Source organism: Rhinoraja longicauda, chromosome 33 (genome assembly GCF_053455715.1).
Source record: "Rhinoraja longicauda isolate Sanriku21f chromosome 33, sRhiLon1.1, whole genome shotgun sequence".
In the NCBI taxonomy this organism is placed as follows: Eukaryota; Metazoa; Chordata; class Chondrichthyes; order Rajiformes; family Arhynchobatidae; genus Rhinoraja; species Rhinoraja longicauda.
In genome coordinates, this window is record NC_135985.1 from 6,317,124 (window position 1) to 6,341,552 (window position 24,429).

Genomic DNA, 24,429 nt, shown 5'->3' on the forward strand with positions numbered 1-24,429 from the left:
CATCGAGTATGTGTATGTGACAAATAAATTTGACTTGACTTGACTTGACTTGACTTGGACAGGTTGTGTGAGTGGGCGGATACATGGCAGATGCAGTTTAATGTAGGTAAGTGTGAGGTTATTCACTTTGGAAGTAAGAATAGAAAGGCAGATTATTATCTGAATGGTGTCGAGTTAGGAGGAGGGGGAGTTCAACGAGATCTGGGTGTCCTAGTGCATCAGTCAATGAAAGGAAGCATGCAGGTTCAGCAGGCAGTGAAGAAAGCCAATGGAATGTTGGCCTTCGTAACAAGAGGAGTTGAGTATAGGAGCAAAGAGGTCCTTCTACAGTTGTACCGGGCCCTGGTGAGACCGCACCTGGAGTACTGTGTGCAGTTTTGGTCTCCAAATTTGAGGAAGGATATTCTTGCTATGGAGGGCGTGCAGCGTAGGTTCACTAGGTTAATTCCCGGAATGGCGGGACTGTCGTATGTTGAAAGGCTGGAGCGATTGGGCTTGTATACACTGGAATTTAGAAGGATGAGGGGGGATCTTATTGAAACATATAAGATAATTAGGGGATTGGACACATTAGAGGCAGATAACATGTTCCCAATGTTGGGGGAGTCCAGAACAAGGGGCCACAGTTTGAGAATAAGGGGTAGGCCATTTAGAACGGAGATGAGGAAGAACTTTTTCAGTCAGAGGGTGGTGAAGGTGTGGAATTCTCTGCCTCAGAAGGCAGTGGAGGCCAGTTCGTTGGATGCTTTCAAGAGAGAGCTGGATAGAGCTCTTAAGGATAGCGGAGTGAGGGGGTATGGGGAGAAGGCAGGAACGGGGTACTGATTGAGAGTGATCAGCCATGATCGCATTGAATGGCGGTGCTGGCTCGAAGGGCTGAATGGCCTACTCCTGCACCTATTGTCTATTGTCTATTGTCTATTGTCTATTGACCTGCCAGGCTTTGTCCTGCCCCTCCACTCCTCGAGCTTTCTCCCCCACCCCCCACAATCAGTCCAGTCTGAAGAGGGGTCCCGACTCAAAACGTCACCTATCCATGTTCTCCGAGGATGCTGCTTGACCTGTTGAGTTACACCAGCATTTTGTAACAACAAGGAACTGCAGATGCTGGTTTATTACCAAAGACAGACATGAAGTGCTGGAGTAACTCAGCTGAATCAGGCAGCATCCCTGGAGAATATGGATAGGCGACGCTTCAGGTCGGGACCTTTCTTCAGACTGATGAAGGGCTCCGACCTGCAATGTCACCTGTCCATGTTCTCCAGAGATGCTGCCTGAGTTACTCCAGCACTGTATCTACCTTACTCCAGCACTTTGTGTCTTAGAGTTTGCTGCAATTCATGTCAACAAGCGATCTCAGCCAGGGATGAAGTTATGAATCAAACGGGCTGGCTCGCGAGTTCTCAGAGATGTTTCCCATGGAGATGGTGCCCATGACTTTGTCTCTTACATCAGATGCAAACTAGTATTCCAGTCCCTCTCACAAGCCAGAATTGTACAGGTACTCACGTAGTCATCTGTGGCATCTTTAACGGCCGTGATCGTTAACACCAATACTAAAGGCACTATCGTGGTGAACCAGGAAAGTGAGGAGATATGTGGGATTAGCTACAGAGAGAAAACAAATCAGATTTACACAGTGAAGATTATGTTCAACAATTCACAAATGTATTCTTACAAAATGTATTAAATTTATAGCTGTTAATCCAAGATAGAAATATGAATAATACTGTAATTCAAGTTAGGTATAGTTTAGTTTAGATGTACAGCGCGGAAACAGGCCCTTCGGCCCACCGAGGCTGCGCCGACCAGCGATCCACGCATATTAACACTACCCTACACACACTAGGGATCATTTACACATACACCAAATCAATTAACCTACAAACCTGCACGTCTTTGGAGTGTGGGAGGAAACCGAAGATCTCGGAGAAAACCCACGCGGTCACGGGGAGAGCTTACTAACCCCGTGCAGACAGCACCCGTAGTCGTGATTGAACCGATTCTGCAAGCGCTGTAAGACAGCAACTCTACCGCTGCGCCACCGTGCCATCCACCAAATGTAAATAGGTAATGTAAATAACATTGTTTTACGGCATATTAAAAGTTGAGTACCCTCGATCCTTTGTACCCTTTATCCCGTATCTGTACACTGCGTCCGACATCTGTACACCATGGACAGCTTGATTGTAATCACTGACTGGATAGCACGCAACAAAAACGTTTTCACCGAAGCTAGGCACAAAATACTGGAGTAACACAGCGTGACAGATAACATATCTGGAGAGAAAGAATGGGTGACATTTCATATCGAGACCCTTCTTCAGACCCAAAACGTCACCCATTCCATCTCTCCAGTGTACCTCGGTACACGTGACAATAATAAACTAAATTAAAATATCTCTTGATCTTGCCTCTCCGTAGCAGTTCGTGCCCACTCCTTGCCCTTCTCAGCCCTTTATTAAGTAGCCCCCCACTCCCAACCCCCGCACCGCACACACACATACACACATGCACACACACACTCATACACACGCACTCACACACACTCACACACACTCACACACATGCACTGGCACGCACACTCGCATGGACACACACATGCACTGGCACGCACTCACACGCACACTCAAAAGACGCACTCGCATGCACTCTCGTACGCACACTCACCCACACACACTCACACGCACTCGCATGGACACACACGCACGCACACACGCACGCACACTCGCACGCACTCGCACGCACACTCACACGCACACACGCACTCGCATGCACACACACGCACCCGCACACACACACTCGCACACACACACATTTTCTATCGTCCTGAAGGACCTGGTATTAAATAAAGGACATTAAATACCTTCCCTCGAACAACCTGTTAGTTTAGTTTATTGTCACGAGTACCAAGGTGCAGTGAAAAGCTTGTGTTGTGTGCGAACCAGACAGTGGAAAGACGATGCATCCCTTGCTACTGAAGCAGGGAGGGACAAGGCCTGGAAATATCCATTAGCAACAGGAAAGCGATGCACGACACAGTTGTCCTTAAAAATACCAACCTGTAAGAGCAATAGGAACAAGAAGTATGCATTGGCTACCCGCTGGAACTGCTCGAACAGGTTAATCGGCAGAAATGTGATAATGTTGTATTTTGAGGTCTTGATGCGGTTACTCTGAAAAGGGATAAAAGACAATGACCCAATGATATTTAAACATAATTGACTGTTATAGCTGCATTTTCCAACTAATGATAAACATGATTTTTACTCATAGAGCAGCTATGTAAACAGTTTGTAAAAATGTAAATAGATACAAAATACTGGAGTAACTCAGTGGGACAGGCAGTATCTCCGGATAGAAGGAATGGGTGACGTTTCAGATCCAGACCCTTCTTCAGACTGAGCGTCAGGGGAGAGGGAGTTACAGAGGGAAGTGTACGAGATCAAAAGAGGTGCAGATCAAGGAAAATGTAGAATAGGCCATTGGAGAAGGTGACCAACAATGTAGACAGAGATGCAATGTAGTCAGGGGGACAGTCAGACTGGTCGGAGAACTGGGAGGGGGGGAGGGATGGAGAGAGAGGGAAAGCAAGGGTTACTTGAAGTTAGAAGTCAATATTCATACCGTTGGGGTGTAAGCTGTCCAAACAAAAAAGTAAACCTTCACGGAACAAAACACAAAGTGCTGAAGGAACTCAGCAGATCAGGGCAGCATGTGTGGAGAGGAAGGATAGACTGCTACTGTTCGTTTGAGTTTAGTTTATTGTCACCTGTACCGAGGTACAATGAAAAGCTTTTGTTGCGTGCTAACCAGTCAGTAGAAAGACAATGCGTCTCTTGCTACTGAAGCAGAGTGGGACATGTTCCTGTTAACGAAGCTGTCACTCTGCACCGATACAGATTTTATTGTTAATTTTCAGAACACTTATAACATTTTTCTTTGGTATTTACTCTATCGTCAGTCCAGTTTAATTTAGAGATACAGCACGGAAATAAACCCTTCAGCCCATCTTGTTTTCACACTTCTATACACCTTGCCTCCCCTCTCCCATCAAGCAAGAGGTACAGGTGTGAAAATGCACACCTCCAGATTCAGGGACAGTTTTTCCCAGCTGTTATCAGACAACTGAACCATTCTATCAACAACCAGAGATTCAGTCTGAAGAAGGGTCTCGACCCGAAACGTCACCCATTCCCTCTCTCCAAGATGCTGCCTGACCTGCTGAGTTACTGCAGCATTTTGTGATACCTGACTGCAGGTGCTGTCTGTGCGCAGTTTGAACGTTTGGGTTGAACAAGGGCCCAAACCCAAAATGTCACCTATCCATGTTCTCCAGAGACTCTGCCAGATGCATTGAGTTACTCCAGCACTTTGTGCTCTTTTGGAGAAACCAGCATCTGCAGTTCCTTATTGCAGCCTTTCTGGAGAACATGAATAGATGGTGTTTAGAGTCGGGTCTGAAGAAGGGTCCTGACGCAAGATGTCATCTATCTATGTTGTCCAGAGATGCTGCCTGGTCCATTGAGTTACTCCTGCACTTGGTGCCTCTTTTTGTATCCAACATATTATTAGCCTTTGAAAGTCGGTTAGTTCGTAGTTCATCGAATATCAATAACATTGATATCAGTCACTCATCCATTACAAGCAGATTATGGATGGAATATTGATAGATTAATCAACACTTACAGCGTACTCAAATTTTTCATTGTATTCACGGTTGTTGGCTATCACTCGCCTCTCCTCCTCTGGAAGTGAAAACAGAATTAAATGTAAAATGTACAAACTCAGACTGCAAACAACTGGCATAAAGACATCATACAATTACAAGGAATTTGGCCTACTACCATTAGAAGCCACATTGTTCCCAAAAGTGTATTTCTAGGGTTGCCAACTGTCCCGTATTAGCCGGGACATCCCGTATTTTGGGCTAAATTGGTTTGTCCCGTAAGGGACTGCCCTTGTCCCATATTAGGCCCGGGGTACACTGTAGGCCTGGACGCTGTAGGCCCCGACGCTGTAGACCCGGACTGGAGACTAATGTGAAAAAAGCCCTTCTCAATACAAGTATGTAGGAAGGAAGTGCAGATGCTGGTTCAAACCGATAATACACGCAAAAAGCTAGAATAACTCAGCGGGCCAGGCTGCACCTCTGGAGAAAAGGAATAGGTGACGTTTCGGATCGAGACCCTTCTGAGTCACTTCAGCTTTTTGTGCCCCTCTTCAAAATGCAAAAGCAGGTGATGCAATTAGTGGTGGCTATTTATTCCCCCTCATATTTCCTACCAATGTTTTAATCCAAAGTAATTAACCTAATTGTGGTTTTCCTAAAGAACCAGATGAGCTTGAGAGTTTCATATCTTTATTTCATAGAAACATAGAAAATAGGTGCAGGAATAGGCCATTCAGCCCTTCGAGCCAGCACCGCCATTCAATATGATCATGGCTGATCATCCAGAATCAGTACCCTGTTCCTGCTTTTTCCCCATATCTCTTGATTCCGTTAGCCCTAAGAGCTATATCTAACTCTCTCTTGAATACATCCAGTGAATTGGCCTCCACTTCCTTCTGTGGCAGGGAATTTCACAGATTCACAACTCTCCGGGTGAAAAAGTTTTTCCTCATCTCAGTTCTAAATGGCCTACTCCTTATTCTTAGACTGTGACCCCTGGTTCTGGACTCCCCCAACATCGGGAACATTTTTCCTGCATCTCGCCGATCCGGTGAATATTAGCCCAGCCGATCCATTCATCATATGTCAGTCCCACCATCCCGGGAATTAACATGGTGAACCTGACATAAGTCATTTCATTCTACAAACTAAAATAGCCTGACTGTAAATGTTCTTCGTATTATAACGTACTCCCATGTTCCCACTGCCTCATGGATCAAGTACACGCAGATGAGATCAGTATAACTTGGCATCATGTTCGGCACAAACATTGTGGGCTGAAGGGCCCACTCGTGTGCTGTACTGTTCTATGTGTAGGAAGGAACTGCAGATGCTGATTTAAACCGAAGGTAGACACAGAAAGCTGGAGTAACTCAGCGGGACAGACATCATCTCTGGGGAGAAGGAATGGGTGACGTTTCGGGTCGAGACATTGCCTTACCTTGTTCTCATATATTTTCACAACATAGGAGGCCATTTAACCCATCTACACCATGCTGGCTCACGGGGCAATCTCATTTCCCTGTAAACTTTTCTGTTCAAATGCCCATCGAACTGCCACCCCTATCGAACTGAACAGAGTGGCAGAGGCAATCCAACAAAACTAAAGTAAATTATTTAAAGCATTCAAACTGTAGTTATGCCTTGCCGACTTTTTGGGTCGAGACCCTTCTTCAGACTGGAGGAGGGTCTCGACCCTTTCTTTCTCTCCAACCTTCTCTCTGTGTAAATTGCACGTTTGAATTTGGTCCTAAAAGTTCCCAGGTTTGCCCGACTTGCAGATGTCCCACTTCCCCTGCAGAGGGCTGCTGTGAAATGGAACTGGGTGTTTGCTCTGCCCTGCACCAGGTGAGAGGTGAAAGTGTTCTTCTTACAGTAACAGCCAGGCCCGGGTTAAAACTCCTCCCAGTCATGCAGGCTGAACAGTCTGCGTCAGCATGCTTGGCGTAATGATCATTAGAAGAGAGCCAAGCATCCACACGGCCACAAGTTCAGATCAAACGGGGGGGGGGGGGGGGGGGGGGGGGGAGGCCAGCCTTTGTCACCGACTTTACACACACTGGGTCTCGGAAAGATCAGATAAATTAACACAGAAATACGTCCATTTCACAGGAGGCAACGTGGCAGATTTAAATTGCTCCTGTACGCTTTGTCCCGCGAGGCAATTATTCCGACTCTCGAGCACATAATGTTCTTGGCTGTATGAGAAGTCAAGATTTTCTGGAAACTGACCCAAAATGGCAATCCAACCCTTCGACGCAACTCCATACAGTTCATTCAATTCCCATCTGTCAAGCTCGAAGATATTAGTACAATTTTTAATCTAAAAGTAATTGACACTGTTATTGCTGTCATCCCCATTCTAATTATTGATCAGTCAAAAGTATCTTAGACCTTCTACTGTTGTTTAAATCTGGTGGCATGGCCTCTCAGTGTTGAAAATGAGATAGTAGTGAAGGCCATTCAGCCCTTTGATTTTGCCTTAATTGGAGGGTATAAGCTATCAGGCGAGGTTGGATTGTTTTCTCAAGAACGTCGGAGGTTGAGGGGAGGCCTGGTAGAAGTCTATCAACTATTACAATCTCTAACATTCTTGCTGAATGACTCTGTAATTCTAACCAATGCAAATCATTCCCCCCCCTGGTATTCTTAAATGGAGCTGCTTCCAAGATCCTTTTAAGCAACACATTCCAGAATATAATAACTCGGCGCTCAAAGAGTAAAATCCCGCCGGCTCCCCTTGGCCTCTTTGCCAGTGCTTCCAATCTGTCTGTCGGGACCTATTCCAACACTTCCCAGAACTTCCCTCCCTGGCCAAACGCCAGTTCCCACCCAAACGAAAGGAGAAGCCACTTTTGCACAAGAAATGTTTCACAGAGACAGTTCACTGTGTTTCTTTTCAAAATAAGCTGTTGCTCGGAGGGTGTGACTTCTCCCTGGAAGAATCCGAGGCCCACAAACACACTCCATTCCCCCTGCCGCTCGAGCGGCTCCATGCTGCAGACTGCAGCTGAATGAACATAACATGAAGACTGTTATTTACACTGGAAAAATAGCTCAGTGTTTACCAGCTGGAGAGGCCTTGGGCAGTTTTGTACAATGGGCTGGGAAAGCAAATCCAGCTTGCTCCAAGGTTCTTTCTCTGTTGTTCTTCCAAGGGATTTATGTTATAAAATAAAAGCATCCATTTTCAACTTTCCACCAAAACCCTTTGGTACCATTCTACAGTCATGCAACATTAAATTATGACTGCTGCATTAAACATGACTTCTGCATGTAAACTGTTTTTAGTACAGTTTAGTTTGGATATACAGCACGGAAACAGGCCATTTGGCCCACCGAGTCTGCGCCAACCAGCAATCCCCGCACACTAACACACTAGGGACAATTTACACTTACACCAAACCAATCAACCTACGAACCTGTACGTCTTTGGAGTGTGGGAGGAAACTGAAAATCTCAGAGAATACCCACGCAGGTCACAGGCGGGGAACGTACAAACTCTGTACAGACAGCACCCGTAGTCGGGATCGAACCCGGGTCTCTGGTGCTGCAAGCGCTGCAAGGCGGTAACTCTATCGCTGCGCCACCGTGCCGCCCTTTGTTGTCGCAAAGATTTTTGCATTTAATTCTTATTTGAATGGCTAAATTGCATAAGGACAGAGTGAATAAATACGGATAAAACTATGCAGTCAAGAGATTCACGAGTGCTTTATTGTCATTTGTCCCGAAACGGAACAATGAAATTGCCACTTGCAGCAGCACGACAGATATGTAAATCTTGAACTCCGTAAACACCGTAATAAACAACAAAATAAGTTTTTATATAAAGAAATTAACAATAATAGTGCAAAGCCAAAAATAACATCCCCCAAGACTATGTAGTTCAGAGCCTATTTGGAGGTTGTAGTGTTTAATAGCCTGATGGTTGTGAGGATGTAGAGCTGCCAAAGGAAGCTACAGAAACAGATACGATGCTGGTTCGATCCCGACTACGGGTGCTGTCTGCACGGAGTTTGTGCGTTCCTCCCAGGACCTGCGTGGATTTTCTCTGAGATTTTCAGTTTCCTCCCACACTTCAAAAATTAAGACTTTTGAAAGACATTTTGACAGAGGTATGGATACCAAGGTTTTAGAGGGCAATGGACCAAACGCAGGCAAATGGGACAGATTACCCATCATGCCGGCTTTGTCAGCATGGTCATGATGGGCCGAAGGGCCTGCTTCCATATCATACAAGCTCTACGACTCGACAATGCAGCAATTAGAGAGCTTCATTTATTCAGATAGAACGCTCATTCAAGTGTACACATTAGATTTGTTATCACACCTTCTTCATCAGTGTTAGAACAGCTTGTGAAGAAAATTAGTACAAACGTTTTTATTAGTTGAGTAACGGGAGAGCTGATAAGCAAAACTCTTCAGAGTAAGTGTAAAGTTACACCAATTAATTTGAGTTAGTACCGCTGTGAGATTGAGACTCCTGTTCCACTCACCATTCTGGCAGCTGATCTTCATGGCAAAAGCTTTGAAAAGTTAGACAGACAGTCGTTGAACCGAGCAGAGAGTAATAGGGCAGAGATTTGGCAAGGTCAGCACTCAGGGGTGGATCAATTGATATGTGGACAGAAGAAGAGATGGGAAAGGAGAAAAAGAAAAGCAAGAGGTAAAGCGGTTGCATTTATATGATACGATACGATAGAGCTTTATTGATGTGTAGGAAAGAACTGCAGATGCTGGTTTATTCGAAGATAAGGCACAAAATGCTGGAGTTACTCAGCGGGACAGGCAGCATCTCTGGAGAGAAGGAATGGACGATGTTTCGGGTCGAGATCCTTCTTCAGAACTTTACTTAGTGGCGGCACGGTGGCGCAGCGGTAGAGTTGCTGCCTTACAGCGAATGCAGCGCCGGAGACTCGGGTTCGATCCTGACTACGGGCGCCGTCTGTATGGAGTTTGTACGTTCTCCCCGTGACCTGCGTGGGTTTTCTCCGAGATCTTCGGTTTCCTCCCACACTCCAAAGACGTACAGGTATGTAGGTTAATTGGCTGGGTAAATGTAAAAATTGTCCCTAGTGTGTGTAGGATAGTGTTAATGTGCGGGGATCGCTGGGCGGCGCGGACTCGGTGGGCCGAAGGGCCTGTTTCCGCGCTGTATCTCTAAATCTAAATCTTATCCCAGGAGGGAAATTGGTCTGCCAACAGTCATAAAACACAACAAGATACACGGAAATTAAAGTGACGAGTGGAAAGTCCAGGATTGGGAATGTGCAATGAGTCAGTCCACCCCTCGACAGAAGGGGGGAGGAGTTGTACAGTTTGATAGCCGCAGGGATAAAAGATCTCCTGTGGCGTTCATTCTGTGCTGCATCTTGGTGGAACCAGTCTGTTGCTGAAGGTGCTCGTCAGGTTGGCCAGTGTGTCATGGAGGGGGGTGAGCCATATTGTCCAAAGATACTAGAGGAGCAAGATGGACTACTCCGTTCAAATCGCCTATACTGAAGTGTAGTACGCAAAGGATCGTATCGTCTGCCATTTTAGTAGGCAAAACCCTCTGTTCGCTCTGCCTCTCGCAGTGTAATCAGTGTTTTGGGGGAACAGTATGTGTGATGATACCATAAAAATGCAGAATATATCTCATCTATCAATTCACAGATTTTTGTTATTTTTCTTTCTAAATGTTTCTGCAAGTTTCTGCCTACTAAAATGGCGCCATGACATACTACGTATTTTAGGGTCCATCTTGCTCTGTTCTATTATCTTTGGTATTGTCCAAGACATTCACAGCCAGACAGCATCCCAGTGCTTCATAGGCAATTGCATACTTTAAAAGTGTTGCCACTAATTACGCACTTTAAAAGTGTGGATATTGTTTTAAAGTGGTCAATAATTACATACTTTAAACATGTGGATATTGCTATAAAATGGCCGATAAAATACATACTTTAAAAGTGTGGATATTGCTACTATGTGGACAATAATTACGTACTTTAAATTGTGGACATTGTTTTAAAATGGGCCAATTTACACACAATTTACACAGTATCAGCCAATTTACACACTCGAAGACCCATCAAAAGTGGTGTGACTTCATAATCTTTGTTAGCATGTGCACAGAGAACTATCCTAATCTGATTTTAATACAACCATAGAGAGTTTAGTTTAGTTTAGTGATACAGTGCGTAAGCAGGCCCTTCGTCCCACCAAGTCTTTGGATTGTGGGAGGAAACCGGAACACGGGGCGAAAATCCACGCGGTCACGGGGAGAACGTACAAACTCCACACAGACAGCACCTGTAGTCGGGATCGAACCTGGGTCTCTGGTGCTACAAGCGCTGTAAGGCAGCAACTCTACCGCTGCACCACCCGGATTTCTTCGCGAGCTAGGAGGCTCTTTAAGATGAGAGATCGCCATTGTTAATGCAGCGCCTTCAGTGTGACATTCCTTTCTCATCAGTCAATTACGTGTGTGTGTGTGTGTGTGTGTGTGTGTGTGTGTGTGTGTGTGTGTGTGTGTGTGTGTGTGTGTGTGTGTGTGTGTGTGTGTGTGTGTGTGTGTGTGTGTGTGTGTGTGTGTGTGTGTGTGTGTGTGTGTGTGTGTGTGTGTGTGTGTGTGTGTGTCTGTGTGTGTCTGTGTGTGTCATTTGTATGAGGGGACATTAGAACAGAAGTAACAACTCAGGTTACCCGCTGAGTTACTCCAGCATTTTGTGTCTCTTTGGTATACACCAGCATCTGCACTTCCTTGTTATGACACTTGACTGCTCCACTTTGGGCGGCGCAGCAGTAGAGTTGCTGCCTTACAGCGCCAGAGACCCGGGTTCAATCCTGACTGTGGGTGCTGTCTGTACGGAGTTTGTACGTTCCACCCATGACCTGTGTGGGTTTTCTCTGAGATCTTCAGTTTCCTCCCACACTCCAAAGGGATACAGGTTTGTAGATTAATTGGCTTGATATAAATGTAAAAATTGTCCCCAGTGTGTGTTGGATTGTGCTAGTGTGTGGGGATCATTTGTTGGTGCGGATTTGATGGGCAGAATGGCCAGTTTACGCACTGTATCTCTAAACTAAACTAAACCCTTTGGTGTGACATTCCTTTCATTTCAGACAAATCATATCATTTTGCTAGTCACATATATATATATATATATTTGTGTGTGTGCATGTGCGTGTGTGTGCCTGTGTGTGTCTCTGCATGTGTGTGCCTGTGTGTGTCTCTGCGTGTGTGTGTCTCTGCGTGTGTGTGTCTGTGCGCGTGTCTGTGCGTGTGTGTCTGTGCGTGTTTGTGTCTGTGCCTCTGTGTGTCTGTGCATGTGATGTACATGTACACTCCAAAGACGAACAGGTTTGTAGGTTAATTGCCTTGGTGTAAATGTAAAATTGTCCCTCGTGTGTGTATGGTAACGTTAATGTGCGGGGATCGCTGGTCGGCGCGGACTCGGTGGGCCGAAGGGCGTGTTTCCGCACTGTATCTACAAACTAAAAATTCCGCACTGTATCTACAAACTAAAAATTAAAGGTCAACGTTGCTTCTGTGGAAGGATGTTGCAGTGTTTCAAACTCGTCAGTTACTTGTACATTGTTGTCAAACCCTGCTGACTCAAGCTGGAAAAACGGAGAATATGAAGGAACAACCCATTCAGCCATGTCCCATGTGACTTATTAACACCAGTGTTCAGATCAGTTGAAAGTAACGTGGACAATGATCAAAGACAAGAACTGCTGTGATCTTATTCCACTGACCTCCAGGGAAAGGAGAAATTGAAACCAGCACAATATCACAACATGAGTGGAAGGGACCAGATGTGGTCCATTAACCCAAAATCCATCAGATATTAAAACAGAAAATGCTGGAAATACTCATCTGTCAAAAGAAAGACAGTTAATGTTCTGTGTCTGGAGACCCTTCATCAGAACTTATATCCCATAATGAATCTCTTCAGATTTGCCTTCTGGGAATACTGCCTGTAATTATACACTTGCAATATTGCTCCACTGAAAGACACAGCGTGGAAACAAGCCCTTCGGCCCATCGAGTCCGTGCCAACCATCGATCACCCGTTCACACTCGTTCTATGTTACCCCACTTTCTCATCCACTCCCCGCACACTAGCGGCAATTTACAGGGGTCGATTGAAGTACAAAGCCGCACGTCTCTGGGATGTGTGAGGAAACCGGACGGAGCAAGCAGCGGAAACCCAACTCGGTCACAGGGAGAACGTGCAAACTCCACACAGACGGCACCCAAGGACAGGATTGAACCTGGGTCTCTGGCGCTGTGAGGCAGCAGCTCTACCAGCTGCGCCACTGTGATGTCCAATGTTGAATATTTTCTTGTGGTCAGGGTTAAACTTGAATCTTGTCTAAACTCCAATATTTGCAATGGGTCATGTACAAGAGAGCACTGGTGCGAACAAAAATAAACTGGGTGGAAAAAATAAATGGCTTTATAAATGGCCCAAGAGAATTCTGTCCAATGAGTATGAACCTTAGTTCAGTTTAGTTTAGTTTAGAGATAGTTCAGTTTAGTTTAGTTCAGCGCAGAATCAAGCATCAAGCCCACCAAGTCCGCACCGACCAGCGAACCCCGCACACTAACACTATCCTACACACACTAGGGACAATTTACAATTTTACCAAGCCAATTAGCCGACAAACCTGTACATCTTTGAAGTGTGGGAGGAAACCGGAGCTCCCAGTGAAAACCCACGTGATAACAAAGAGAACGTACAAACTCTGTACAGACAGCACCGGTAGTCAGGAGCGAACCCAGGTCTCTGGTGCTGTGAGGCAGCAACTCTACTGAAGTGCCAACTGGTCGGCAGCAAGTCCAAATAATGCTACCTGTCAACTTAGGACTTTCTTTCCAAATAGTTCGTGACTAGAAGCAGAATGGTATGTAAACTCATCACAAAGCGATGGACAATTTTTAACTTGAGAACAGTAACTTAAGGCTGCTCAATCAGAAGGCAAATACATCAGCTCTATAGATTCTATTGCTGATGAGAGTGCAGAATTCATGCATAACAGGACGGTGCATCAAAATGCATGTCAACACACTTCAAAATCCATTTCTAATTAAATCGCTCCTTCATTCATCAAACCAGTAGGGGGATCTTTCCTCGAGTTAACTTATTTCATTATGATCACAGCTTCCTGGTACTGGATTAATCATTTATTGCAAATGTATTAAAATCTCCAGGAAGTTATTACGGTCCTACTCAGGGAAGGGGGGGGGGGGGGGGGGGGGGGGGGAGGGTAGAGTTAGCGAGTCCGTGTTTACTATGCACAACCTTTTCATTCCAATTGACTTGACCACACAGCAAATGGAATTTATTACAGCGAATTTGCTCAGAATCACTTTGAAAATTACACAGGGATTACTGCAAAACACCTTTAAAAGATGTGAATGTCAATATATATTATGACAGGTATCACTTAACGTCGATCAGGGAACAAAGACGACATTTGTGAAATTAAGAGGACAGTAGATTTCTAGTTCTAATTATTGTCTGGCAAATTGTGGACAGGTTTAATGGAACAGGGGCCAATCACAGGCAAATGGGACTAGCTTAGATGGGGCATCTTGGACGAGTTTTGAGTTTCGAGATACAGCGTGGAAACAGGTCTTTCGGCCCACTGAAACCACGCAGACCAGCGATCACCTGTGTACTAGTTCTACGCTATATCCTAACCACCAAAGGCAATAATATACAGAGGCCAATTAACCGACAAACATGCACGTGTTTGGAATGTGGGAGGGAACTGGAGAACCTGGAGAAACCCCATGTGGTCACAGGGACAATGTACAAACTCCACACAGACAGCACCCACAGTTAGGATTGAACCCGGGTCCCTGGTGCTGTGAGGCAGCAGTTCTACCAGCTACGTCATTGTGCCACTACTGAGTTGGCCCAAAGGGCTGTTTCGTGCTATACAACTTGAGGACTAAGCGATTAATTAATAGCAATGCCCACTACGTTCATCCATATTCTTCATAAGTTCATAAGTTCTAGGAGCAGAATTAGGCCATTCGGCCCACCGCGTCTACACTGCCATTAACCCATTCTCCTGCCTTCTCCCCATAACCCCTGACACCCGTACTAATCAAGAATTTGTCCATCTCCACCTTTAACTATCCATTGACTTGGCCTCCACAGCCTTCTGTGGCAACGAATTCCACAGATTCACCACCCTCTGACTAAAGAAATTCTTCCTCATCTCCTTCCTGTTGTGATATTGCTGGGACTACTTTGTGTATCCAAGGACTACTTTGTATGCCTGTGTATATAAGTGATTGGTGTGATTAGGCGGTCACTCTGGATCCAGGCGGCCTTGGAATAAACAGCCTGGAGTTAAGCTCCACCATGATAACATCTTAAACATGTGTACTCGTGGTCCTTCCAGAGTCACAATAAAGGTACAACAGGTACCGGACCACGAAGTACAACACTTCCTAAAGGTACATCCTCCCACATCCCAAAAATATCCATTAGTTTGGCCTCCACAGCCTCGGTCTAATGAAATTCCTCCTCTTCTCCTACCTAAAAGTGTGTCTTTTATTCCGACTGGTTTTAGACTCTCCCACTGGTAGAAACATCCTCTTTATCCAAGCCTTTCACTATTTCAATGAGGTGCCCCCCTCATCCTTCGAAACTCCAGCGAGTGCAGGCCCAGTGCCGTCAAACGCTCATCATATGTTAACCCAGTCATTCTCGTAAACTTCCTCCAGACCATCTCTGACGCCAACACATCATTCCTCAGATACGGGGCCCAAAACTGCTCTTGCATGCAATGCCTAGTGCAGCACAGTGCTGTTATGTGAGGGACTGTTGGCTGTATCCCGGCTCCCACTGTGTGTCTGTCACATCTCCGCCTGGAAACATGCTGAGGGGGTGGGTAAAAGCGGCAATTAGGATTTCCAACTGTGCAGCTCAACTGCCGTTCCCATCCATCATCCTAGGCTCGGTATATTTTACTTTTACAAGTTGCTTATGTTGCTCGAAGCTCAGAGGCTTGTGCATAAATTTGCTTTCAACTTTCCCCGCTGAGGAAATATCTTTCTAAACTATTCAATGCACGTTGGGTGGCACGGTGGCGCAGCGGTAGAGTTGCTGCCTTACAGCGCCAGAGACCCAGGTTCCATCCTGACTACTGGTGCTGTCTGTATGGAGTTTGTACATTCTCCCCGTGACTGCCTGGGTTTTCTCCAGGTGCTCCAGATTCCTCCCACACTCCAAAAATATCCGTTGACTTGGCCTCCACAGACTTTGTGGCAAGGAATTCCACAAATTCAGCACCCTCTGACAAGATAAATTCCTCCTCGTCTCCTTTCTAAAGGTACATCCTTTTATTCTGAGGCTCTGCCTTCGAGACCTAGACTCTCCCACTAGTGGAAACACCCACTCTATCCAAGCCTTTCACTATTCCTCCCACATCTCAAAGGCTTACGGGCTTGTAGGTTAATTGGATTCTGCAAATTGCCCTCAGTGTGTCGGGACTGGATGTTACCACACTTCAGAAACACCTCATTTGTTGGAAAGTCTTCTGGACGACTCTATCCTCTGAGAGGCACTTTATAATTGTCTGTCTTTTAGAATGATTTAATTTTAGTTTTTAGTTTTACTTTCAGGGACACAGCATGGTAACCGACCCCTCGGCCCACCGAGCCCACACCGACCATCAATCACACGTTCGCACTAGTTCTACATTATTCCATTTTCACATCCACTTCCGAGGCAAACTAGGGGCAATTTTACTGAGGTTAATTAACTTACTAACTCACGCGTTTCGGGAGGAAGCCGGAGCACCTGGAGGAAACCCATGCGGACACACGGAGAACGTGCAAACTCAACGCAGACAATACCCGAGGTCAGCATCGAACCCAGGTCGCAGGCGCTGTGAGGCAGCGGATCGTTTCTGCCACTATTGTGCCACCCTTATGATTAGATGATTTGCGTTAATGGGGAATTCAACGCAACTATAGAAACGGGGCATCAAAGATAATTTCTCTCACTTCTGTTTAGACCTTCGAGATATGGAGCGCAAACAGGCTCTTCAGCCCCCCCCCCCCCAGTCCGTGCCGACAAGCGATCACCCCATACACCAACACTACCCGACACACTAGGGACAATTTTACTGAAGCCAATTAACCTACAAACCTGTACGTCTTTGGTGTGGGAGGAAACCGGAGGACCCGGAGAAAACCCACGTGGTCACAGGGACAACGTACAAACTCCGTACAGACAGCACCCGTAGTCAGGGTCGAACCCGAGTCTCTGGCGCTGTCAGGCAGCAACTCTACCGCTGCGCCTTTGAAAAGAATTCATCAAAAAAAGTCCATGACTGTTGTTACGCACACCTGTAAGAACAGATGTGGCTTCAATTTAGCAAACCTTCCGAAAACTGGTAATAGGACTTCATCTCAAGCTCATAACCAACTGAAAGATCAGTCAGCAAAATAAATATTCAAAGCTTAGTTTTCTCAAGCAATGTAACTTTTTCAAAGTGTTACAGTTTGGACTTTGATAGGTCATTTGTTTTTGATGGAGTTCAGAACATTAAATTAAATTAAATTAGGTCACTCTTACCTCCACTCCAGAACAATTTAAATAGTTTAAGATATGGGACAGAAGAATTTCGCAAACCCAAAATTTCCCAGCAGGAAAGCAACAAAATCACTTTCACGACAGGGTGTGTAAAGCAGACTTATAATCAAAGACAAATTGTAACACGTATAGTAAATATTGCTTTGAGTACGATTGTGAATCATTTAATTACACATGCAAGTTTTCAAAAGGTGTTTTAATGTGGTGACACATATCATTAAAAAGAGACTGAAGTAAGAATCAGTAAACAAAAGCTGATGATTCCCATCCAAGATATGCTAACAATTTTAAGTACGATTCCTGGCCAGTTACTCACTGCAAGAGAATATAATGGATAAAGTCTGTGTGAGTGGATAGTGTGTAATACTGGTGGCCCAGCTATAGAAAGGATATATATAAGGCTGGAAAGAGTGCAGAAAAGATTCAGAAGAATGGACTAGATGGCTGGAGCTACAAGGAGAGGCAGGAACTTCCGCAGATGCTGCCTGACATGACAAGTACCCTGGAATGAGTAGGTTAATCTATGATGAGCATTTGTCAGCACTGGGCCTGTACTCGCCAGAGTTTAAAAGAATGAGGGGGGACCTCATTGAAATGTACAGAATAGTGAAAGGAGTGGATGTGGAGAGGATGTTTCCCCTAGTGGAAGAGCTTAGGACGAGAGGTCATAGCCTCAGAAATAAAGGACGTTCTTTTAGGAAGGAGATAAGGACTATGACCGAAGTTCATCCAGCACTTTGTGTTTTGCTCAGGATTCCAGCATCTGCAGTTCCTTGTGTCTCCTGCGGCTTTCTTCCCTGGACTGTAGGAGGTTGAGGAGTGACCTCTAAGAGGTATAAAAAAATCATAAGGAGAGTAGATAATATGGATGGTCACAGTCGGTTTCCCCAGGGATGGGGAATTAAGAACTAGAGGCAGCGCAGTTGTGCAGTGGTAGAGTTACTGCCTCACAGCGCCAGAGACCCGGGTTCGATCCTGACCACGGGTGCTGTCTGTGCGGAGTTTGTACGTTCTCCCTGTGACCGCGTGGGTTTTCTCCGGGTGCTCCGGTTTCCTCCCACATTCCAAAGACGTGCAGGTTTGTAGGTTAATTGGCTTTGGTTGAAAATTGTAAATTGTCGCTAATGTGTAGGATAGCGGTCGGCGTGGTCTCGGTGGGCCAAAGGGCCTGTTTCCACGCTGTATCGCTGAAGTCTAAAGTCTAAAGGGCAGAGGTTTGTGAGAGGGGAAAGATTTAAAAGGAACCTGAGCAGCAGGTTTTTCACACAGTGGATAGTGGTAAGAGGGGAGAAGAGGGAGTGGCCAGGGTGCCTGAGGTAGCAACTCCACCAGCTGCTCGTTCAAACTTAAAAAAATAATTCATATTATTCAATTAACTGAATTTAAATTCTTCACCAGCCTTTGTGGGATTTGAAATGATATCTCCAGCAGGTTTCTATGATCAGAAAAAAGTATTCCTACTGGAATCCTGCTTAATGCTCCCGATCTATAAAATTTCAATTCTGGACAATAATTGGCCTTGATGACAATACTGCAATAATTATTCCAACAGAATAACATTAGTCCCGATCGCATTTTAATACTTTTGAACAATGGGATTGAGGAAACACTCCCAGATATACAAGTACTTACTGTAGATCATAGACCAGTACAGCACAGGAACACGCCTGAACAGGAACAGTCTGAAGAAGGGTCTCGACCCCATTCCTTCTCTCCTGAGATGCTGCCTGACCTGCTGAGTTACTCCAGCATTTGGTGAAATAAATACCTTCGATTTGTACCAGCATCTGCAGTTATTTTCTTACAGGAACACGCCCATCGGCCCACAATGTCTGTGCCGAATTTAATGGCAAGCTAAACTCGTCTCTTCTGCCTGTGCATGATCCATATCCCTCCATTCCCTGCATATCCATGTGGCGATCTAGAAGCCTCTCAAGTGCTCCTATGATATCTGCCTCCACCACCACCCCAGGCGATACATTTCTTACACTCACCACTCTCTGTGTCAAAAGATGTTGACCCGCTCATCTCTTTTAAACTTTGTAGTGTAAGAAAATAACTGCAGATGCTGGTACAAATCGAAGGTATTTATTCACAAAATGCTGGAGTAACTCAGCAGGTCAGGCAGCATCTCAGGAGAGATGGAATGGGCGACGTTTCGGGTCGAGGCCCTTCTTCAGACTCTTTGCCTCTTTCACCTGAAAGCAATGCCCGCTAGTCTTTGACATTACCACCCAATTATATGCCTCTCACGATGTTGAATATTGAATTGAATTGAATACATTTTATTAGCCAAGTATGTATACATACAAGGAATTTGCCTTGGTGCTTTGCTCGCAAGTAACAACACGTCACACAGTAAACAATTAAGAATAAAACATAAAAACATTAAGAATAATGTCGTTTCGTTGTTTTATCAGGTCTCCCCTCAGCCTCTGACACTTCAGGGAAAACAGTCCAAGTTTGTCAAAACTCTCCCGATAGCCAATACCCTCTAATCCAGACAACATTGTGGTAGCATAGATGATCCTCAATATTCTAACATTGTTTTTTTTTTTAACAAATAACAACATTAACAACAAAACAGCAAGTGTAAAGCCGCTGGGGGCAGAGGGATCCCAAAACATGTCAACATATTAAGAACAAAACTACTCAGTATTTCAGTGTCTCGATTATATAGATATGAAAACATTGACACCATCTCGGAATAACAGCCGACACAATCAAATACTTGTCCCACTCCAGTCATTCCCTCTTCTCCCTGCTCCCAACCAGCAGAAGGTACGGAAGCTTGAAAGTGCGCACCACCAGACTCAGGAACAGCTTCTTCCCCCCTGTTATCAGGCTCCTGATTGGTCCTTCTATCAGCTAGGGTCCTGTCCGATTCACCTCTACCCCATTGCGGACATTGGACTTTTGTCAATGAAACTGATGCATTCACAAAATGCTGGAATAACTCAGCAGGTCAGGCAGCATCTCAGGAGAGAAGGAATGGGTGACGTTTCGGGTTGAGACCCTTCTTCAGACATTCAGTCTGAAGAACGGTCTCGACCCGAAACGTCGCCCATTCCTTCTCTCATGAGATGCTGCCTGACCTGCTGAGTTACTCCAGCATTTTGTGAATAAACACCTTCGATTTGTACCAGCATCTGCAGTTATTTTCTTACACTACAATGCTGAGCTATATTCTGCACTCTGTATCTTCCCTTTTGCTCTATCCATTATACTTGACTTGATTGCATTGATGTATAAGATTATTTGATCTGTTTGGATAGCATGCAATACAAAGCTTTTCACTGCACCCTGGCACACGTGACAATAATAAACCCAAACCTAAAAATAGCATTGCCTGCCCCATGGCAGGATAAAATCACCAGACTTGCACGAGTTCGGTTTCACCTGAGGTGTGAGACATCGATCACACAACATTATTAGACTTAAGATAGACACAAACCACTGGAGTAACTCAGCGGATCAGGAAGCATCTCTAGATAAAAGGAATAGGTGACGTTTTGGGTCGGAACCCTTCTTCAGACCTGCTGAGTTACTCCAGCATTTGGTGTCTGTCTTTGGTTTAGTTTAGTTTATTAACACGTGTACCAAGGTACTGTGAAAAGCTTTTGTTGCGTGCCAGTGCAAAGACAATATGCGATTACACGCGAGTCATCCACAGTGTATAAGATACACTGTAAAGGGAATAACGCGAATAATGTTTAATGCAAGGTAACCATGTATTGTCTTTCTGCTGACTGGTTAGCACGCAACAAAAGCTTTTCACCGTACCTCGGTACGATACACGTGTCAATACATTGTCATTTCATACACGTGACAATAAACTGAACTGATAAAGCCAGTAAAGTCCGATCAAAGATTGTCCAAAGGTCTCCAATGAGGGAGATAGTAGTTCAGGGCTAAATCTGCTGGTGTAAACCAATATCTGCAGCTCCGTACTACAAACTTAACCAGGTACAACGCTGCAATTCATCAAACATGCATGTTAATATTTCCACAAGGCAGCAACAGCAATATTTGAAATGATAAAGCCATCTACCTGCAGGCTTCACACGGACATTTAGGAAACACATGGGGAAAGCATCAGAGGCACCTTTCCTTGCAAAGGCAACAAACAGTCTCCACTGAAGAATCCGCCAACCACAACCAACAAATGACAAGGTTGCTATGAAACAGCAAGGTGAGTGTTCCCTGAAGTCACTCTCTACGGCTCACTGGAGTGGAATGGAAAGGTAGCCAGAAGTGTGCAGCACGTCAGAGACTGACGATGAGGGAGAAAGGCTTAAATGCATCTCCAGTTACCACACGGAACAGTAATCTTTATGGCAAAATGTACGACCCTCTTTATCTCTGGCTGCAACATGTTGCATTGTTAAAAGCAGCCTGTCCAGGCCACAATAAACCAGGGTCACACAAGGCTTTTGGTGTCCGAGAGATAAAAGCCTTGATGAATTGTTACGGCTTTGAACACTCGCGTAGAATTCATGTCCAGAGACTGATGTTTATTGAAGACAAATGCTAATCACAGCAATTGACCGAAACAGATGATCATGGCCACTGTTTATTTATATTTCAATAGGAGATGATTCACTCACCGACTAGTTTCTCCCTGCACAGCTTCATGGCATCAGGTTACCTTAGATTTGGGCCCGAATGATGGCCTAGGGAGAAAAAAAAAGGCAAAATAGATAGTGTCAGCAAGTCGCAATGACATTAAGTAACACAATAACTCTGATAACATGCAGCTCCTAAGTGGAATCTAATAATAAACCGATCGTACCATCAGCTGTATTTCGACGTTCCCAACCAAAGACATGAGCATATCCCACAGTAAGCTAAAACCGGTCAAAGTATGCAATCATGGTACTTAATGGAAATGCAAGACAAATGTATTCAGATGCCTGGCTTTCTGTCAATTTTATAATTACAAAGTAGATACGTTTCTTTGAAAATCAGGAGCCTATTCTAATGTTGCTATTGTCATTCTGGATTTCTGAGATTCTCTTTTAGGGAGGCACAGAGGCTCAGGGGTAGAGTTGCTGCCTTACACCACAACAGACCTGCGTTCGATCCTGACTATGGGTGCTGTCTGTACGGAGTTTGTACGTTCCCCCCCGTGATCGCGTGGGTTTTTTCCGGGTGTCCGGTTTACTTCCACGCGCCAAAGACGTACAGGTTTGTTGGGTTAATTGGCTTGGTGTAAGTGTAAATTGACCCTTGTGTGTGTAGGATGGTGTCAGTGTGCGCAGATCGCCGGTCGGCACGGACTCGGTGGGCCGAAGGGCCTGTTTCCGCACTGCATCGCTAAACTAAACTAAACGAGAATTGCTTTGATTTTTACAACCCATTGCACAATATAGACCTGTAAAAAAATTAACTATTTTTGATTTCCTTAAACTACAAAGAACAAAAACAACGTGTTGTAGAATAATTTGTTTGCAGACAATATTGCAAAGTGACAATTGCATTTGATACCTTTAAAAAAGAAGTACATTTTGGGTGTACTCTAACACACATCTCTTCCAGCTCTTAATGTTGAATCTGGTGCAAATTACCCTAATGTAATTGTCTGAAGAAGGGCCTTTTCTCCAGCGATGCTGCCTGTCCCACTGAGTTACTCCAGCACTTTGTGTCTATCTTCAGTTTAAACCAGCATCTGCAGTTCCTTCCTACAAACCCTAATGTAACCATTCCAATAAACTTTCTTTTGAAGACACAAGTCATGTCAAAAGGAATAGGAGTAGAAGTAGGCCATTCGGCCCATCAAGTCTACTCCTCCATTCAATCATAGCTGATCTATCTCTCCCTCCCATCCCCATTCTCCTGCCTTCTCCACATAATCCCTGACATGTAAGACATTGTCAAATGTGAAAATTGTCAAATCACCATTGAGCAAAATCAAATTAAAATTTGCAGTCAATTGCCTCTCAAATGGAACAACGTTGTACTCTTGCCTGCGATTGAACTGAATTTCCTTTGGGTAATTCTAAATATACTTTTGTTTTAATGTGATTATTTAAGTGGTAAGTGAGAGATGGTTTTAGCTGACCCATTTCTGACAGTCACTGCATCAAGCATCAGGATAGTACAGAGACACTCAAGTTTGGTGATGGTTTATCACATTGAAACCCACTGCAGTACCGGAAACAAACCTCCTTTGACTCCATCTACACCTCACGATGCCTCAGCAAGGCCAGCAGCACAATCAAGGACGAGTGTCACATCGGCCACTCCCTCTTCTCCCCTCTCCCATCGGGCAAAAAGGGTGGAAGCGTGAAAACGCACACCTCCAGATTGAGGGACTGTTTCTTCCCTGCTGTTATCAGGCAACTGAACCATCCTAGCAACAACTAGAGAGCAGTCCTGAACTACTATCCACCTCATTGGAGACCCTCGGACATCCTTTGATTGGACTTTCCTGGCATTATCTTGCAATAAACATTATTCACGTTATTCCCTTTATCCTGTATCTGTACACTGTGGATGGCTCGATTGTCTTTCCGCTGACTGGTTAGCACGCAACAAAAGCTTTTCACTGTACCTCGGTACACGTGACAATAAACTAAACTAAACTATACTAACTGCAAGAAAATAAGATGGAGCCAGTGAGCCTTCTAAATCTGGTTTTCAACTGGTTTGGAATTAAATGAGGCAATAACTGCAGGCGTGAGCTGCAGGCCTATTAGCGATGTACAGCAATGCACTGTGTTGTTACTTCAGTTATTATTACCAAAGTGGTTTCACAGATCCAGCTGCAGTAGGGGAAGCATTTCAGACTGAGGTTCATGCAGATGCTGGGATATATCCGCTAGTTCCCTAATTTTGGGCCAGACATTTGACATTCAGGTGAAACATTCAGAGGGAAGTCACGTTGCAAAAAGCCACCGTTGCAAGTTTTACTTCCGAAGAGTCTCAAGAATGGTCCCCACCCGAAAAACGTCACCCATCCACGTTCTCCAGAGATGCTGCCTGACGCGCTGAGTTACTCCAGCGTTTTGTGTCTATCTTCAATTTAAATCAGCATCTGCAGTTCCTTCCTACACATTTTATCTACTCCAGCACTCTGTGCCTTTTTTTTGTTGTAGACCAGCATCTGCAGTTCCTTGTTTCTGCCGGATGTGTGACCACTGCTTGAGT

The 24,429-nt window shown here is 44.9% G+C and overlaps 1 protein-coding gene across 2 annotated transcripts in view; it reads right to left on the minus strand.

The window, feature by feature from the left end:
• Window positions 1-24,429, minus strand: part of atp8b4 (ATPase phospholipid transporting 8B4) — a 176,661-nt gene that overhangs the window by 96,933 nt on the left and 55,299 nt on the right. For both annotated transcript variants that reach the window (XM_078427515.1, XM_078427516.1), the window contains 4 exons: window positions 21,888-21,953; window positions 4,690-4,748; window positions 3,063-3,176; window positions 1,510-1,608 (listed from right to left, as the gene is read on the minus strand). In XM_078427515.1, coding sequence (XP_078283641.1) covers window positions 1,510-1,608; window positions 3,063-3,176; window positions 4,690-4,748; window positions 21,888-21,915 — 300 coding nt within the window. In that variant the 5' untranslated portion in view covers window positions 21,916-21,953. The remainder of the gene's footprint in view (window positions 1-1,509; window positions 1,609-3,062; window positions 3,177-4,689; window positions 4,749-21,887; window positions 21,954-24,429) is intronic.